This window comes from Corvus brachyrhynchos, unplaced genomic scaffold, assembly GCF_000691975.1.
Source record: "Corvus brachyrhynchos isolate BGI_N302 unplaced genomic scaffold, ASM69197v1 scaffold175, whole genome shotgun sequence".
In the NCBI taxonomy this organism is placed as follows: Eukaryota; Metazoa; Chordata; class Aves; order Passeriformes; family Corvidae; genus Corvus; species Corvus brachyrhynchos.
In genome coordinates this window covers 4504442-4523832 of record NW_008238448.1, presented here as the reverse complement: position 1 = coordinate 4523832, position 19391 = coordinate 4504442, and the positions used below count along the sequence as shown (strand labels likewise).

General features: G+C 42.8%; 2 protein-coding genes across 2 annotated transcripts in view; one reads left to right on the top strand and one right to left on the bottom strand.

The window, feature by feature from the left end:
- The first annotated feature begins 23 nt into the window (after positions 1–23).
- On the top strand, positions 24–10342 carry SH2D4A (SH2 domain containing 4A). The gene is made up of 9 exons (XM_008635694.2): positions 24–564; positions 1350–1509; positions 2020–2182; positions 4175–4240; positions 4652–4787; positions 6005–6221; positions 6614–6744; positions 7153–7373; positions 8891–10342. Exons 1-9 carry the CDS (start codon positions 390–392, stop codon positions 8981–8983), a joined length of 1362 nt encoding a protein of 453 aa, XP_008633916.1. The 5' UTR covers positions 24–389; the 3' UTR covers positions 8984–10342.
- A 2438-nt stretch (positions 10343–12780) lies between these two features.
- CSGALNACT1 (chondroitin sulfate N-acetylgalactosaminyltransferase 1) overlaps positions 12781–19391 on the bottom strand; it is a 43429-nt gene continuing 36818 nt past the window's right edge. Inside the window, exons 5-9 of the mRNA XM_008635621.2 lie at positions 19305–19387; positions 18314–18492; positions 17875–17969; positions 14744–14825; positions 12781–14392 (exon numbers count right to left, since the gene is read on the bottom strand). Of these exons, the coding sequence (XP_008633843.1) occupies positions 14109–14392; positions 14744–14825; positions 17875–17969; positions 18314–18492; positions 19305–19387 (723 nt within the window). The 3' untranslated portion in view covers positions 12781–14108. The remainder of the gene's footprint in view (positions 14393–14743; positions 14826–17874; positions 17970–18313; positions 18493–19304; positions 19388–19391) is intronic.

The window sequence follows — 19391 nt, the reverse complement described above, 5'->3', positions numbered from 1 at the left end:
TGACTAACAGGCAGTGCTCTCTCTCTTTGATATACTATCAGCTGGGTTTAGCAGAGTATCAACACAACCTCCCCACTCCAGGCCTCGCCCCTTCTGGCCAGCTCTCCCTGCAGAGCGGGCAGGGGCTGCATGAGAGCTGAGCTCACCTCTTATTCCAAGGAATCTTAACAGCAGGTTTTAAGCTACTTACTTTTTTTGGTCTGTGCAGGAAGTCTGAGCTAAAAAAAAAAAAAAAAAAAAAAAAGAGAGACAGAAGTATAATTGCTCTGGCACGCCTGCATTCCTACTTCAGTCTCAGACGAGCGGGCACTCTTTCTTGTCGGAGCCAGAAAGAGGATCTGATCCCTGAAGATCATTGCCACGAAAGTACGTAAGTGAAACCTGCAGCCATGCTGAAACAGATACTATCAGACATGTACATCGATCCGGAGCTACTGGCAGAACTCAGCGAGGAGCAGAAGCAGATCCTCTTCTTCAAGATGAGGCAGGAACAGATCAGACGGTGGGAGGAAAGAGAAGCTGCTGCAGAAAAGATTTCAGCAAAGAAGCCGCTGGTAAGAAAAGGTAAGTCTCTGCCTCCTGGCTGCTTCACCTTCTGGCACATAAATGGCTTAGTCAACTGCTTCCTAGAAATAGGAAGTAATGTACCCTTAGAGCAATTTCTTCTCCAAGGGACGTGACATAGGCTTATTTCCAAAACAACTAAATCCACCTGCAATGGGGTAGTTTGGCCAGGCACACAATGGTTTTTACTCCCTGGCCTAGACATTCTGTCCTTGACCAAATTGCTCAACTCCCCTCACTGGGAAGACAGGGCTTATTTGCCCCCAGGAGATGCATCTCATTAAGTTTCCCACTAAATGGTGCCTCTGAATCTGTCTTTAACATAACCATGGATTTGAATATCTGACCTGAGGCACCAGATCTGATAGGGAGTTCCCACTGAGAGTTTAGACCTGAAGTTCCCTTGCCAGGATTACACAGCATGCCAGCTGCTAGGAAGATAGCACTCTTCTCCCAGGTCTCCCCCACGTGCACTGTTTGCAGGTAGCTCACCCTCATATAGTTTGGGGAGGACAGTGGTCAGGAATTAAAGCAAGAAAAGAAACAGTGGTGAGTCTTCTCCTTTGCTCCCAGACTCAGAAATGCCTCCTTCACTGACCTGGCTCAAGTAGTATGAAAAAACTGGGAAGCGTGGGCTGCATCCCAGTTGAGCTTTCCTCATCTACAGTTGCTTTTGGGGGGGCTGTGTCATGAACAGCAGTTGGTAGGGCACAGCAGGTGCAACACAGGCCCTGCAAAGAGCTACCCAGTAAACAGCATTTGCCAAAGAGCTCCTTCTTTTCCAGCCAACAGGAAGTCAGTGACATGGAAACTCGGTGCCGACAATGATGTGTGGGTCTGGGTGATGGGCGAGCATCCTTCAGATAAATCCTATGAAGCCATCTGTGAAGAGATCCAGGCACAAAGAGCAACGCGCTTAGTGAGAGAGAAAGGCCGGGAGGGCAGGTAAGCACCCTTCAGCTGAAGGACTCACTGGGCAGATATGGAGGAGAAGGCTTTTCTAGGGACACACAAGCTGGAGTCTTCTCTGTAGGAGCTGGTTACCGCTGTCACACTGGCCTTGCTGGCAAAAGGCAGAGGCAAAGGCTGGAGAGGACACACAATGCAGGCAGAGACCAGCTGCAGCCTGAGACTTGCCCTGGCTCACTGAGGCTCCCATGACATGGTTCCTGCATGGGACCCTCTGCAGACCACAGGAAATGCTGATGCTGTTACTGCAGCAGGTGATGGGCTTGGATCGGGCTGATTCACCAGCAGGTGCCCACGTACAGCCGGACAACAGTTACTCACCACAAGTCATTAATTTAATTATTCACCTGCCTGATCTGGAGATATAACTGCCTATGCACATGTGGCTTCATTGCAGCTCTGCACTGCTCACGTGTAGCCTCCTCACAAGATGCTCAGACAGCAGAAAGTAACTCGCTCCTAAGTCCTCTCTCGCTTGCATTTCAGAGAGACTGACTCTTCTGCAACATGGTCTCTACACGCACAACCAGGACTTCTGGCTGAGACAGATCTTCATGGGAATAAAAAAAACACGGCGGAGAAAAAGGAGGAACATGGGAGAAAAACAACTGATATTGATACAACAGGAAAAAGTCAGGAACTCACAAAGGTAGTTTTCCATTTTCCCATAACTATAAGAAACATACGTTTTTGAGGTCTAGGAAGTGCAGCAAATCCTGGCTGCTGCAAATACAAATCTGAAGGGAAAAAGCTGTCTATCTGCTAAGGCTTTTCTTCTATAGTCAGAGAAGAAGCCATATTATTACATCCTTAAGACTCGGGAGGTCCATGTGCTATTCTCAGCTGGGATAGATCTCTCTGCGCCGATGGATAAATTACTCTGAATTCCTTTGCTTCCATTCTCTGTGGGTAAAACAAGGGGTGAAGTACTTTCCCTTCTGCGCTGTGGCTGGTATGGATGGTTATTGGGGCAAGACCAGGGAGGCTATCCAGGATCTGTACATGCAAGGCCACAGCCCTCAGACAAATAATTTACTTTTATAAAAGACCAAATGAAGATAATTTTACTGGCATCATCTAATATGCATATTTTAGGTGGTTCTTGGGGTTTTTTGTCTTCTAAAACAGAAAACAGCTTATGATCTTGACAGCACGGGACAACTCCAAATGCAGTAATACAGTGTCTGCTTTCCTGTGGAGTTTCATTACAGAAATATTTTTTCCCAGTAATAAATACATTTGTGCTTTTTAACTGCCTACAAAAAGCCATTTGCAGAGAAAGGAAAAAAAGAGGAGTTAAATTAACTACCCATGCAACCATAGTTGAACAGAAGGAACAGAACACCCTGCCAATTTAATGGGAGAAATCCAATCTCATGCAGCAGTTTTCATTCAGCCTTGAATGAACTTGTATGAGAGTATATTCTTTTATCGTACAGCCACTCCGTACTTCGGTGTAAAAAGTATGATAACAGAAGGTTGGGTTTTGGCAAAATGCTCTCCTGCTGCTACCAAAATAGTGAAGGGAATTTGGAGTGACTGTCTCCTTTATCAAAAGCCTCTGAGTCACATGAGTTTTTTCTCTGTACTGTTTGCTGAAGTTGAGCAACTATGTGGGAGATTGTTTTTCAAAGGAACTTATTAGTCAAAGCTGACAAAAAACCCCAAAACAAAACAAAAAGCCAAACAAGCCACCACCAAAAATCTACCCCCCTTTCAAAGTCTTACACATGGAAATAGATGGGGGTTGTATATTTTCCTTTCTTTTCTGTCATTATATTATTAGTAAATTTTCCCAGGTTTCTGGGGCTTTTGCTATTAGAAGGAGGGCTTCAGACTGAAGTCTCCTGTTGTATTTTCTAGGCTTGGAGAGGGGCTTGTTCCCACCTCCTGCATGAAAATGTTTCCTCTGAGATCTAGTTCTCATTTAACCTGAAAGATCCAGGTATCGTGCTGCAGGGAATAGGGCTGATCTAAGAAAAAAGTCCTGCTTCACACGCATTTGAAGTTCCTAGTTTCCTGCTGAGGAGAGGGAAATTGTAAAGCCATGTTCATATTAAATATTAGCCAAGTAGGTGATGGAGCTAAAAGGAAGTGTGTCCTTGGTAAGCATACACTCACAGTTAACTCATCTGTGGGAGGCAGTTGGGGTCTGCTGAGGAGGTGGGTGGGTGTTTACTCAAAGCCAAACCTAACAGTTCATCTGCCAAGGCAGCTCTCAGCTAGGGACTGCTGGCAGGGCAGCTGAGCTGGTTTGCAGGGGAGAGAGAACACGAAATATCCAGCCAGTTGGGTCAGTTTGTCAAGTAGGAGTTTGCAGCAACACAGCCACAGCTGCAAACATGCACAGGCAGGTTCTGCAAGGGATTGCTTTAGAGGAAGGAAAGAAAGGGGCACTTGTGAGCATTGCCTAGCAAATCTACGCATGCTTTTGGCAGTCCTGACACCCCTGAGTTCTCCTCCTGAGGCATTTTTGGCCTAATATGATGTGAAAATCCCCCCAATGTTTGTCCGAACAGGCTGGCAAAATTTGTTAACAAATGTCACGTGACTGCTTTTGCATTAAACACCTATTGCACCAAAAAAAGAGCAATTGTCCTAATGTCATATTTATTTCTTACCACTCTTTTGCTCTGCTCAGAGGGGAACCAGAAATATTCACCAGATGCTGGCAGATTGCCATGTGAGGAAGCATAACTTCCAACAGGTAAGTGGCAACCTATCATGTTCCTAACACATTGAGTGGGGTCAAGGCTTTATCCTAGAGTTCCAGTCAGCTTCAGAGCCTCACGGGAGCCAAGAATGTTTTCACCTTTTGGACCAGTTTTATCCAGTATTGCCATGCTTCTCATGTATGGTGTGATGATTTGGAGGTGATACAAAGCAGGCCAGGCTGGCAGATTGGGGAGTAGCACAGGGAGATACTCCTGATGATTTTTGGTGGACTGTTTTCCCTTCCTGCCTCAGTTGTCACCTGCAGTAAAGACGAAGGTTCTGTATGTTGTTGAAATTGGAGGGATTCACTGTAAAGAATGGAGTTCCCAGAATTTCAAGGCTAGCTAAAAAGCAGGGCTAAAACTTGCCTGCGAGACAGCTGAATATACTGTTTCTTTCATAGATGAAGGAAGCACAGAGGAGAAGTTCAGAAGAGATCACAGCCCCCCAGGAGCCAATACCACAGAGCTGCTGCAGCACTGAGAGCCAGAGAACGCTGCAAAAATCGGATGAGAATGAGCCTGAATGGCAGGAATTCTGTAAGACCTTAAAATGACCTTTTCCTATAAGGCTTGAGAAATCCTAGAGCTCTGTGGGGTCATCTCAACGCTTCTCCTGCCATACTAGAACTAAATAATAGGTCAGAGAGTGGAGAGTACTGCCAAGAAATACAGCACTGTATTACCAGAAATGTTTCTGAGTCCACACAGCACTGAGACTAGAGTTGGGCAGGGGAATGGAAAACTTTTCCAACTGATACTATGTTAAAACAAGCAACAAATAGGAACCACATGAGTATAGCCAGTACAATTAATTTTAAACTAGAGGCTGGCCTTTTGTAGGACTTTGCAGTAACCATTGCTGTCAGGGACAAGGATAATGGGTAACAGGGACTAATCAAAAAGGGCTTCCCTGTCATTCAGGCATGGTCCCACCTAAGTAAAGCCCTGCTGCACTGTCTCATGTAATGAATCCCAATGATAGAAAGGAAAATGGCAAACAGTATGAGAATTGCAGTAGCATCCATCGGTGCTGCCAAATGCTTCCTGAAGGAGAACCTGATGCACTTTTTTTCCCAGTTCCTTCCCTGCTGCTCAGTAGATGGCAATGGTGTACCACCAGTTGCTTCCACTTCAGTCTAGGGGTTTTATTTTTCTGACTGATAAAAAAAATGCTGACTGGAGAGCTGGTTACTCCTGCAGATTCCAGGGTGAGATGGACCTAGACAATCAAGGCAGTTTTATAGGAAAAAAACCCAAACGAAACCACAGTCAAGTTCTCCACTTCCCATAAGAGTTTCAGCAAGACTGCTTCCCACCCTCCGAAATGGATTAGCACTTTCAAATCCTTCAAATGATTGATTTGGGGTCATTTCAACAGCCTTAACTCCATAAGCCCTGCCTCCCCCACCAGCTTACATGAAAGGCACTACAGAAATCCATGTCTGAACCAGGAGTCAGCATCTGAAACAAAACCAGTAGGTCTCTTAAGTACAAAGGGACCTGGTACCAAGAAAAAACACACAGATTTTTAATCTTGTCTGAGGAAAAAACCTGGTTTTTAATCTCTTAAAGGAATTAAAACTATGCTACTTAACACGTGGGAGACTCGTGGCAAATGGCCTCACAACTGAGTGAATTTTTCAGCTTGTGAAATGGGTTATTCTTCCATTTCATCAAGCATGAAGATGGCCAAAAGGTAGCAAGTTTTAAACTTGCTGCTTCTTCGCTCCTGTAGGACTCCTTTTTTGTTCCAGTGCAGAAATCCAAGGCAGCAGATGAGAAGAGACGCTCCCTTGCACAGCAAGCCAGAGATGACTACAGGAGGCTTTCACTGCAGGGCATCCACAGAGGGAAGCGGGCAGATATTTCCAAGGGTGCCACAGCAGGAGATAGGCGACCACTTCAATATCCACCTCTCCCCCCCAAGCCTAAACTTCCACCTCCTGCAATGGCAAATGGGAGAGCAATTAGGTAAGGAAGCTCCTGTGCACTGTGGAAAGGAGAAGGGATGAAATTCTTTTGCTCTAGCATGGGATGGTTGAGAAGGGAATGGTTAGCTCTCCCCCTTGTGTGGAAGAAACACCCAGCAGGGAAAAATACAGGTTATATTCTAGCGTAGGGTGTGATGAGGCTTTCAGGTGTTCATTCCTGGAGGTTTAGTTAGTAGCATGTCCAAAGCCTGGAGCACATAGAGCCCCTATGATGCCAGATGTCCACTGAAAACCCTATTCCACACAGCTGAACTGGTATAAGCTGCCTGTTTAGGACTGCTCTTAAAATCCTAAGCAAAACATAAGTCCTGCACAGGGACTCAAAACCTGTTGTTTGAACCTGATGCACAAACCACAGGTCTTTTCTAACAGGAAAGAGGGAGTCCAGAGGACAATCTCCAATTCTACCGAAGAAAGCATCATCAAGTGGTTCAAAGAGGAGCAATTCCCTCTCCGAGCTGGCTATCTGAAAACCACAGACACAATAGCACCTTGGTTCCATGGTGAGTCCTGGGCATTTCCACTGCAACCCAACTGTTTAAGGAGTTTTTTCTGCTAACGTGGCTGCTAACACAGGCTGGGCTTGGGAGTAAAGCTCCTATACTGGAATCAACATACAATAACTGCAATACCATTCTCTCTCTAACACAGCAACAGTCCTTTTGAGCCTCTGTGTTTGTCATTCATCGTTGGCCAAGTGTGGAACAGTTAACAACAAGCAGTTGGCATGTGGCCATGGCCTGTTACTAGCAATGACAGCACTCTTTTTCCTGGGCTACTAGGCAAGAAAACAGTGAAAGGGATGGAAGTGCCACGGACTCGTTTTAGAGCAGATTTCTTGTGACAACTGTTCTGCCCAGTCCTGCACAAATGCTTTTCTCCCTTCAGTTTTCTGTTTTGGTTTTTAACAGGTATCCTGACATCTAAGAAAGCGGAAGAGCTTCTGAATAAAACAGTACCAGGGAGTTTTCTGATCCGGGTCAGTGAGAAAATCAAAGGCTACGTGCTCTCCTATTGGTCTGTGGAAGGATGTAAACATTTCCTCATTGATGCCTCCAGTGATTCCTACAGCTTCCTTGGAGTGGACCAGCTGCAACATTCAACACTGGCTGACCTTGTAGACTACCACAAGGTGAACATCTAGGAATGCATTCTTTAACCGTTTAATTGCCTCAGGGCACTTCAAAATAAGAAAGAATCCATTCAGTTGTTTTGAAGTAGGTAACTAGACCCGTTTGAACTGCTGCTGGGTATCTTGTGTGCTGCTCCAGAAGGGTATGTCAGCCTGACTGGTATAGCCCAGACGACCTAATACATCTCAGACATCTTAGATTTGACTCGCTCACACTCAAGCTCACAGAACACCTTGCACACAGGGCCCAAGTTACTTACAAGCTACTTAGTAGAAATGTTGATGAAACGTGACAGCATACTCATGCAAACTCCTTTCTTTTGTATTCTCTCCATGGTTAAGGGGTACTGGCAAGTTGGGTGAACACAAAATCCAGTGTCAACATGAAAGAAAGCAAGGTATCTTTATAATCTCAAAGCAGGCAAGGGGTGGTACTGAGCAAAGGTAAAAAATAGAAGGGAAGGAGCAAGGTTGGCAGGCTCTTGCAACAGTAACAGTGGTGTTTACCAGCACTGACTGCAGTTACATGGGCTTCAAGGAGAGCCAGATGGATTGTTCATTCGTATACTGTAAGGTCTGTCCAGGGACAGGACAATAATTTTTCTCATAGGTTCATTTAAAATCCCTGTTTCTTTTAAATAAGTACCTAGCTTAATACAGACATGGCTAAACAAAACTGGACATGAGAACAATAGCTATGCTCATTTGCTCTACAGAACTCTACCTGGGCTGACTGAACTTGCTTCTTGCATGATTTTCACAGTTCAGGCTGAAAGTATTAAAAGCAGGAGTTATACAGCTATTTGTACCAGAGCTGGAGGATTTAAAGCCTGGCTCTGCATGGCTACATCAAAGATAGAGCCATGCCCACAGTCTGCAAAGAATCCTGCAGACCCCCTCCACTACAGCATGTGTGGGCAGCTGAACCCACTCTGCCAAAGTGCCCCACTGGGTTCTGCTTATCATCCACTAGATGACCATGAAAGAAGGCAAGTCTCCACCATGCATCTGTTGCTAGGATGGAGAACAAGATTGGAAGCAGAGACTGTACTATCAGGGAATTCCCTGGTTAGAACAGGATGTGCCTGAGCAGAGGGTGTGTGCTGTCTCCAGAATCCACCCTTGTCCTTCCCACAAACACAGCCAGAAGCACAGTCCACAATCGCTGGTCCTGCTTTACCTGCATGCTGCACAGTCCTGGCTCCAGCACTTTCTGGGCAGGGCACCACTCCATGTCAGAGAAGCTGTAGTTTCCTCAGAGATGAGCACAGCTCTTTCCTAGAACTGCCGGACCTGTGTCACTGAGTTACGGCACCGAGCACAGATGTGTTATGAAGACAGAGGGCAGCCATTTGGGCCCTTCCCCGAGTTCTCCAGGGAACTAAGCTGTTCACACACAGTGGTGTGAATACATCCACACCATAACAGAGGCAGGGAGACTGCTGTCCACCTTGTGAGGTTGTTAACAGGCAGGGTCTGTTTGAAAGCTGCTGTTTGATTATATCCTATATCAACAGGATGAACCGATCACTTCCTTGGGGAAGGAGCTGTTGCTTTACCCATGTGGCCAAGAGGACCAAGAGCCAGATTACATCTCTCTCTTTGTGTGAACCTCCCCATCTCACTGGGCAGCCCCAGGCTTGTATTCACAAAGAACTTGGAACCGAACTTGGAACCAGAGCTCCTGATACTTACCTGAAACCATAAGTGCCTCTATTTTATATCCTTCACAACAAAGCAGTAGGAAGTAATGTTGTGAGCTACAGGATGCATCAGCCCAGCAAGCTGCAAAGCACCTGGATACATCGCTCAAGATGAAGTGAATGAATTGACGAAGTAATCAGTTGAACAGGGAGATACTGCCATGGATTTTCAGTGGGTTTTTGTAGGTTTCTTTGGGGACTTCTGTATTCAAGCTGCCTGTTGTTCTTGAATGCAAGGTTGTGTGCCATCTGGAAATAGATTAGTACCTACAGTTGAATGAGAATATACCTTCCTGAAGGCACAAAATAACTTGGAGAAGTGAATCGATCTTGATATGTAATTAGCATAATGTGAAGCTTAATTCTATAAAACGCTGTGTCCTTGGAATGAAGGATGTTCAAGCCTTCAAAGATCCAAGCAAACCTTGAGTACCTTTCAGTGAAAGGTGCTCTCTGTGGCAAGAGATTTCCATGAAGTGTGCATTTTTTAAACTCCTCTAGCCTCTGAATATAGATCCTCCCTCTTTTAACCTGTATTAACTCCCACACAGGCCTTTCTGTGTTGAGATTATCCTTTTGAAAAGGAAAGGAGAAGGGACAGAAGCATTTGTCTGAATGACTACCACATGTACAGAGCCTAAAAATGTAAGAAGGAACACCTATATCAGTATTAATACAGTTTACAGAAGAGTTTTTGCCAGTAAAGAATGCTATTTTCCAAAACAGAGGTATTTATTGCAAGTTGTGTCCCAGTTACTAAGATGCATCTGGTGTAAACTTCATCACAGAACTTGCTTTTTCAACATGATGTTCTCTCTTCCTATCTGTTACAATGCTCTTTAAATGGGAGAGGTTGGCCAGAATCACATAAAAAATTAGTCCTCATCCAGGTTCCCTTATATTGTTGCACATGACAAATTCTGCAGCTGAGGGTTGTGGTGTGAATCTGCAAACATTTTTTAGAGACACAATCCTCAAATAGTGAACAAGAGTCGATCTTGTTTCAGTTCTTTACCTGTTTTTACCTGTTCCCTTTTTTCTGTTAGATCAGGGTTACTCTGCTTAACTTGAAGAAGCAGTCAAAACTTTCAGTCTTACATTAATCTGGGTTTTGCAGAATAGAGATTTAAAGAAATTGTGATAATCTGGTTTTAAAATTTTCAACTATGCTGACAGGTGGTTTCCGTTCCAGTAAAGAGGGGATAATGGTACTCCACTTACAGCAGGTGTCACTTGCTAGAAATAAAGCCTTAATGTAAACTGAGATTCTGAAAGTAACAACACTCTGCTACTGCAAATGACTTAATGAGCTTCTTGAGCAATATATCACATGTATCAGTGAGATAATTTCAATATAATCTGCATCAATCATGAGAAAGGGTGTTAGATTATTTGTAGCAGGGGAAACATCCCTGCTTTGCTCTTTATGAACTGTTTCTTTTAAAAATATGGTCAAAATGAAAGGTCCTTCAGAAAAGCATCTGTTTTCATGTAAAGAATGTGCCATAGCTGATATCCTTCTGAAGACAAATTGTGAAGTGTTTTGCAGACCTACGGGTTGGTAAAGACAGAGGAAAAAGTATCCTCTAAAAAGGCATTTTGAGAGGCAGGATGTTAACTTGCAAAATAAGATGCAGTCTGATCTGGCATGGACATAGCAGGACATCAACAATTTTAGCTCTAAGATCTTTAGTAAAACTCCTCAGGGTTTGACTTGCTGACAAGTGGACCAGTGGATTCACTGCCTTTATAGTAAACTACTTATTTGCAATTATTGTCTCAGTACAGCCCAGGGAAAACCACTATCCATGTTCACATCTATCCCACATGTTTGAGTCATGCCTCGGTTTTTCAAAGACCCACTTTTCTGCTGTGAGGCAAGAAATATGAAGTTATGTACCTACACATTTACATTACTGCACTGACTGCAAAGGCAACTACCTTGCTAGAACAGATGCCCTCAAGATGGCTCTTCTATTGCTCCAAAATCCCGTTACCCTGAAAGTCTGTGGAGCAAGGATGTCTTGCAGCGGTTGAAATCAAGGGTGATGACATGTCTTTGGGAGTTTCTCTGTAGAGTCCTTCCTGCTTCACATGCAAGGATTACAAGAGTAATCAATTTGAAAATTGCTTGCTGGAGAGATCATGAATCCTGGAGGAACATGGCAATTTGTTTTGCTTGATGCCTTTAGCCAGAGCATGCTGCAGTCATCAAAGAGTAAAGCAAGGAGTCCCTGGATGGCCTCCCCACCTGCACAGGGTCATCTCTAGTTCCTCCTCAACCAAGATCCAATCAGTTGTCATTCTGAGAAAGATCACAGGCTGGTTTGGGGACAAGGAAGGTAGAGACCTTCATAACAAAATCTATTGTTCTGTTGGCTGCTCTCTTTAGATTTCATCTTTTTCTAACTGGGCTGGAAGCCCTGTTAGAACTCCACTTGGCTCACAGAAACGTAAATAAGAGCAGCTTCCCTTTCTCATGCTGTTCTCACCTCTTCTGTCAGTACAGTCCCCACCTCTAAGAGAGCCCTGCCAAATCTCTGCTGTGATTAGATTGCGCTGCACATCACCGACGCGGCCAATGACTGTGGGTTGGATGTCTCCGTCACTGATACCACCTCAGCTCTTGCCAAACTGGCTTTTGCAGTCAAGGAACGGAAACTGCATAGACATTATTATTCCTGGCAAGAAGAACAGCATCTCTGTGGAAAAGGACATACACAAAAATCACGAAGGTATTATTTAAAAACATAAGTTGTGAAACTCTGACAGGATCTGGATGACGTGCTTGCAAAGTGATGAAGTGTTGAATTTACAATTGCTCAGTGCTTAGAACTGGAGACTAATAGAGGTTTGAAGGGACCTCTGGACATCATCTGGTCTAGTCCTGTTCTACAAGTGCAGCTCAGGGAAGACTGAATAAAACCATCATGGAAATAGTTAAGGTGAGGCTTGAGGTAGGCTATGATTACGAAACTTTCATAGTATACGACACCCAGTTTCAAATTCATGTTTAAGTGGGACTGTAGGAACAACTTTTGCCTTGGAGCAGCTGAGTTACCAAACTTTCATATGCACTCAACAAGCCATACCTGTCTCCTCCTATTGTGTAATATTTGTAAAGTTACTTCATCAATACAAAGCCCTTTATAAATAATTTATTATGTGCTCTGGGAACAAAAAAGTTCTTTGGAGGATCTACTTGAGTGACTGCTGAAGTTTCTATGGTAAGTGATGTATTTTGGGGTTGAGGTTTTAAAGTATACAAAGTTTCTGTTCTTTTTGTACTTTTGCAATGTTTCGGACGCTTGGTGCTTTGCAAGGCAAGTGCAATGCAGATCCTTTGCACCAACAAAAGACAAATACATATGAATGTGTCCAAGGAAAAGATACTTACAGCAGCATGGTCTCTGTCTGCAGATCCTGCAATGGAGTGCTTTCAAAAGAGGTTCATAGCGCTCTTCCTACTGCACAGCAGCACAACAAAGAGTTCAGTGCTACCTTTCATTGTTCAGTGCTATCTTTCTTCCCCCAGCTTTTACAAGCCAAAAACCAAACTAGAATCTGGTTCAGACTGCCTTGAATTAATCTGAATCTATAAAACTAAGAGACTGCTCCAAGCAACGGCATTTAGGTAAGCAAATGGGATTTCCAAGCCCATGCAGTTTTTGTTGGCTAGTATATATTAAAATGATAAATAGCAGTCAGCATTAAAAGAAAATGCTTTATAAGAGCAGTAACTCAGACTTTCAACAGTTTTAGGAAATTGCAAGAAAACCTATTAAGAATATGACTAATTTTTACAATTAGTACCTATAATTATCATAAGAGAATTTGCAGGGTCCAGTAATCCATCACAAAAATTTATTTTGTTAATTACAAAAAGCTTTCTATACCCTGGCCAAGGCTCTGTATTTGGTTTAGAAGGAATACTTTGGTATGAAGTCAGAAAATGTTCATCACTGTTGGTATCTGGCATTCAGACTTTAAAGCCTCCTGCTAAATCAGTACTGCAAATTGATATGTATTTTCTTTTCTTCAGCATGATAAAGCTTCTGCCTTCCAGTGCCCAGGTTGTATAGAAAAATCACGTGTCTGAACCCAGTTCCCATCCATAGGACCACAGATCTGCAGAGCATTTTCTAACCATTGGAAGGCTGTACTATTTCCTAGTAAGGCTAGAAGTAGAAAACCTGAAGTATGGCAAAAGAACTCCCAAGCCAAACAAATTTCACTTAAAAATAAATCTTGAGATACATACAGCATTCTAAAGCAGAAATACACCATCTGATTTACATGATACAGATGTGGCTCACTGCTTTTTGTTCACTGTCCACAGAGGAGAACAAACAGTATCTTCCAGCATTTTTCAACCATCACACTTGATCAGTAAGATTTTCTCTTTCTGAAGTTTAGAAAGCATTTTCTGAGATACCTCTTTCTCTGGATGAACTGGGAATGCTGTGTTATTGCACTGCTGCTGTTTCCCCATCCCAGCCCCTTAAAGGAAAAGTATTTTGGGTCACTCCAGCTTTACCATCGTTAACAATCAGATGTCCTTCTCAGAGCAGGAGTCTGTACTTATTCAAAAATAGCCCTTTTTAGGTATGTCAAGTTAGATGTAGAAAATAACTCCTAATTATTGGCCCACCAAAAGATCAATCCTTTAAATAACTGTACACATCTTACAAACATTTCAAAGGAAAAGCACGTCCATTTGTTAGTGTGAATACCACACTGGCCACATAATACCACATAATGTTCATTGTCTCTGTGACATGACCTTGAATCTCATCAAGTGTTCATGTCTTACCCAGAAGCAAGTGCTGAACAGTCAGGATAATGGAATACTTAAAAGTCCCATTAGAATAAAAACAAAAGTAGGGAGGACAAACACTTCCCCTCTTCTATTGCTGCCATTCTGCTGGAATCTCCATCCTCTTTCAGTCTCATTCCAAATGTTCTGGTTAAAAACTCTTTTCCAAAACACCCTACAGTCCAATTCAGAGGCTTTTTACCTCCCTTTCTGGATTCATGTCTTCTTACTGCTCAATTTCTGTCTATGCAGGTGTGTTTCAATCTCTTGCTTGAAAATAAGCATCCCAAGCTGGCCATGAGAAGCCTCATTCATGGCCTTGGACTGCATGCACATTTTGTACTGCTCTGGAGTCAGCTCGTCCAGACACTGCTTTTCGTGCCACAGATGGAAGAGACCCCTGACAGGCGTTCGGATCACCATGAGGTTGCTGTGAAGGTACTTGCGGTACAGATGCACATCTTCACCACCCCAGCCTTTAATGTCCAGGTCAAAGCCACCTGCCACAAACAAAATTCGAAATAAAACTAGAAATATATATTAGCAAACTAGACGCTATAGCTGTTTTCTGGCTCCAGTCAGCTCTTTAAAACACATACACCTTCTGTGAACATCAAACTGCTCATCTTCAAATCTTTCACTACCAAACAAAAGTTGTATGTTTGTAATTTTGTTTGTAAGCAGTACTTAGATTCTGGTAACCTCTATGGCATCTAGGAAGAGCCTGAACATCTAACCACAGCACTGCTGCAAATTAGTGACATAGACATATTGGCAAAGGAAAGGGAGGCCGATCATAATTGTCTACGTTTTAACAAAAAGGCAAGTGTATTGGAGTGTATTTTTCTTACCTATGTTGATAAAATCAGATCTGTACTGGCAAGTCATCCCAAAACCAAAGTCTCTCCAAAATCCAGTTTCTTTTTTAATAATCTGCATGGAGGGAAAGGAATGTTTACATGGAAGCAGAAATGCTTTCAGAATGAGCATTCTGACCTGAATGTGATCAGAAATAGGAGCAACTGCCCTTTTATTCTTCCCCATGTGAATTCATGGCTGGTCCTGAACTCGTTTTTGTAGATACATTGCATACATCTGTCCCCCCTCCCCCCGCAAACAGCTGTGTTCTTAGGTATCATAGATAAGCCCCTGATCCAGAACAATCAGGTTTTGCTCCACTCCTGCTGTTGTAGACCAAGTAGAACAATATCACACCTCTGGAGTTTGCTTCTTTGCAGGCAAAGCATCCTCCAAAATTGTTTGTTTCTGTGGAATTCAAACCCGATGTAAGAAACATATTGGTAAACCAGGGAAGCCAGACTCTGCTGTCAGAGCAGATGGTGGCATCTGCATTGTGGACCACAAGAGCTCTGGAAGAAAACAGTGGTTCTAATCTGATCACGCAACCAACAGCTTTTGACTACGTTAATTTTGAGTAACAAGAATAATTTTCCATTACAGAACTGCTACATCCAGCTAAAATTGAACTCCAGATATGTAAGGTGATAGATATATGTCTCATAAAAGCCTTTGTAAAAATGAATGGTCTGCCTTCCTGAGATGGACAATGAAAACTTTATGTATTACAGGTAGAAAATCAGAGCACTGAGAAACCATGGCTATAATTTTGAAAAGCAGATATCCAAGTACAGATCTCTTAAGGTCATAATTCATGCATATGAGTGACCTAACCCAACCTGGTGAGACATCCAAGAGCTTCAAGAGGCTGGGACAGGCATTTAAATCCTCTGAGCAAGTCAGCAGTACTTCACACTCCTGAATGCCTGGTTAGAAACCTATCCCTTAGCAGCTGCTTTGGAAAATCTTGACTCCCCTTGTGACAGAATTTCAGAAGATGAGGAAAGAGAATTTCCATTTCTGGATTTACAAATCCCAGTATTTCCTTTATGAAGAAATGCTCTTCCAAAATTGTCTCTCCTGATTTCTTGTTCATGCCTCCCCTTTTTGTTCATAACTCTTGTCTCTTCAAATGTTTTTTATTTTACTGCTCACATTGTTATAGATATCATTTCTCATTTCTCCTTTCCTTGAAAAATCCAAGTCACTGCAGAAGCCAATTAAAAGGAAACAAGATTGTATCTGTCAGGTCTGCACTGTAACAAGAAATCGCCATCATGATGCCCTTTCTCAGCAAGCTACTCGTGTATTAGCATTATTATTTTCCATTAGTGCAAGTGGCTGCTGCACAAATCAAATTCTATCAAAGATTTCTGAAGCCTTCTTTTTTTCTCCTCAGCAGCCCAAGTTCCAGGACAGAGAGCTAACACTGTCTTGTTTTATTGGCAGAGATCTGACCTTATGCCTGGCAACTAATGTGGGCTAAAAATATAAAAATATACATAAAAATGTGATTGGCCGTACTTCTTTAAATCAATAAGCTTTTCTGACATAAGCATCACATTTTATGATTCAAATATTAGCTATAAATACTTTCACAATCCTGACAATGTACTTTGTGGAATTTATGCTAGCTTGAGAGCTAAACTCTATTTCATTCCCTAAGCACAATGCTTACAACCTTGAGGATCCCTGACAGGCTCTGAGCAGAGAGAGAAAAGCTTATGTGAATCCCATGGTATGATCAGAACAAGTTTGTTCTGAGAAAAAAACAGTAGAAGGGATTTTCCAGACTCTTCAGTAAAAGGCTTTCTGGCTATGTCTCATAACACAGAGAGCAGCAGACAAAAAAATACTTCAGAATATTTTGGATGGACTTTTCAAACTCTCATTCTTCATTTTTATAGAGGAACTGTACAAGGTGGGGGTAGTGATGACAGAAGACTGGACTCAGACCCCAAGGGATCTTTTTCAGTGGTGACTGTCCCTGGGCTCAGACCACCCCTAATTCCTACCTACCCAGAACAATAATAGAAGCTGGCATGCTCTGGGGACAGTGTCCAGCCTGGGACAGGATGAGCCCTAGTAAGTGCAGTGCCTGGCAGTAAAAGAGGCAGATGTGGCAGGTTAGGACCTGGCCCGGAGGAACTGAATGAAGCTGCATAGCTGGCTTACGTTTCAATTTGAAAATTCAGCCACTTAGCAGCACTAGTGGGCAGAGGACTGTGATCCACTGACTCTGGAGAGAAGCAAGACTCCCTTCTATCAGGCCTTTAAGTTCAACAACAGTGCAACACCAGAGCACAAGGGAATGGAGAACAGTGTCTGCAGCAGTACCAAGCAATGGCTCGGTCACTAACATTCATGTGAATCTCTCGTCTGTGTGCTCTTTCTTCCTCACAACAGCTCCCTCCTCATCAAGAAAACTCATACATGTCTTAATCATATGCCTTATGGCAATGTTGTTAAAAATAATGCTTTGTTTTCACACCAAAAATAAGCAGGTGAGATGGAAATCAATGCAGCTGTGCTGTGTTGTATCAGTGCCAGATTAAAGTGACAGCTCCAAGCCTGTGATTTGACTCTGAGACACTTCAGAAACACACTGTCTGCTCACAGGCAGTTTAATCATGAGCTGTGGGATGGGAAAGGCCACTGTAAGGTGTTCAAGTAAGTGGGGGAATAACTGTGATGGCCCCCGGAATTCTTTTTTCACTGACTGATCTGAGGACAGGTCTGCTTTTTCTAAATGTCAGTTTTTCAAATGGAAATAGTATTCAGTGCAAGGAAGAAATCAGAGCAAGTCAAGGACTGTCACTCCAAGATAGCACACCATGGAGGAATTGTTCACTAGCTAGGAAATATCTTCTAGCAGAGAACCCAAAATGTTTTAAATTTTTAGTTTCCATGTAAAAACTTCAAAAAGGTTTAAAATAAATGGCACCAAGACACTTCCCAGTGAAACATACCTGCAGAACTCACAGTAAGGTGAGTGTTGTAGTTAATTTTGTCTGTGCGGTGGTCACTGCGCACAAGGAATAGGGAAATGCTATCCAAGAGCACAAGTACCTTTAAAAAATGCTTTGTTAAATAAAAGCAGGCATTCAGAGAAGCATGTACTTACCAGCTGCTGTTCTAAAGACGGGATGGAATCATGGTCACCATAAATTATACTGGGATTATACTGGCTGAAGAGAACAGGATAAAATACCTTCTTCCCTGGAAATGACAATGGGTTATTTTCTTTACTGTATAAAACACACTTGTCTCTTACAAGATGCAATCCAGGCTTGAGCAAATCCAGACAAAGTCACACAAATTTTCCATTGAGCCTATGTTCTTTCCACAAGAATGTTAATGCAAGGATATAATTAATAAAAAGATCCTGTTCCAGAAAGCATAGGTGCTGAAGGCAAGAGATTATTCACAGTGGGAGCAGGAACTGTTAACAACTGATTTGCAGTAGCTTCATTACCAATTCAAAGGCAAGCATACTGTGGTGAGGAATTTTACATAACAGGTAGAACCCGTTGAAAGATAATGTACTTCATGAGAAGCAGTACCTGGCTGTGTGTTCAATCTACAGGAGTTCAAGAATTCGGCTGTGAAGTATATGTCCACATCGCAAAAAAAGAGAACAACATTGTTTCCTTTCCAAAATCGAGCACCAACATCTAATCCTTTGCCCCTGGAAAATTCTTCATTCAACTGGATGAAGGTAAAGTTCTTGAAGTTGGCTGACCTAGAAGGAAAATATTCAGCAACTTCCTCTGTCCATCCAGCTCTTAATATAAATCAGGGGTGGGAACCCCATATGAAAGAATTAACCTAGAAATCTGTAATATCACAGTTCTGAGAGCAGCTGGAGGGAAGAGATGTCCTGTTTGACTCTTAAGGAGATTTCCACTATGTCTATCTACGTTCAGAGCTTGACATGAGTACTCACACACTACCATTCCTGTCACAGACTTTCTTTGGGCAGGTCTCACAAAAATCCCAACAACTCTTAGATTAACAAAAGTATCTTCAGTATGCAAATTTCAATTACCTGTGGTCACATTACTGTATCTATACAAGGGTCCTCTTCCTACACGGAGAAGACAAGCAAAAGGCTGCAGTGCCACATGATCTTGACAAACACAGCTATGTAACCAAACTCAACAGAATAGAACTGGCCAAAAGTATCCAGATCCTTTATGCTCTACTGAAATTGTCTCCACCTGCCTTTGGAAGTCAGCCTTCGGTCCTAACAGCTAAAGCCACTTTCAAAGAACTAAAGAGTTACCACTGGTTGGGGGGAGGGGAGGGGGAGGAAAAAAGGAAAAAAGCAGTTGCACTGAGGTAAATTCAGTTAAAATCTGCTCTGCAGTTCACAAAACCGCAGATATGGGACTCTATGGGTAACACCATTTTTATTTGATACAAAAAGAGAGCTATTTTCTGCAATGCACTTTGGAACCTTTTGGCACAACTATGAGTTTTGAGCTACCAAGTCTCCACTTCACATAGGATCACTGTGTATGAACAGCACATACCAGATGTTCAGTTACTTACTTAGAGGTATTTTCAAGTATCGATTTGACTTCATTCATTTGTTCCTTTCCAAAGTAAACTACAGTGAGGTGAATTCTCCCATCCTGC

Excerpts from the sequence above, each read along its gene's own strand:
- SH2D4A (XM_008635694.2), top strand. The coding sequence starts at position 390 with ATGCTGAAACAGATACTATCAGACATGTACATCGATCCGGAGCTACTG. Across the intron at positions 6,745-7,152 it reads AATAGCACCTTGGTTCCATG|GTATCCTGACATCTAAGAAA; the intron begins GTGAGTCCTGGG and ends GGTTTTTAACAG. Across the intron at positions 7,374-8,890 it reads ACCTTGTAGACTACCACAAG|GATGAACCGATCACTTCCTT; the intron begins GTGAACATCTAG and ends CTATATCAACAG.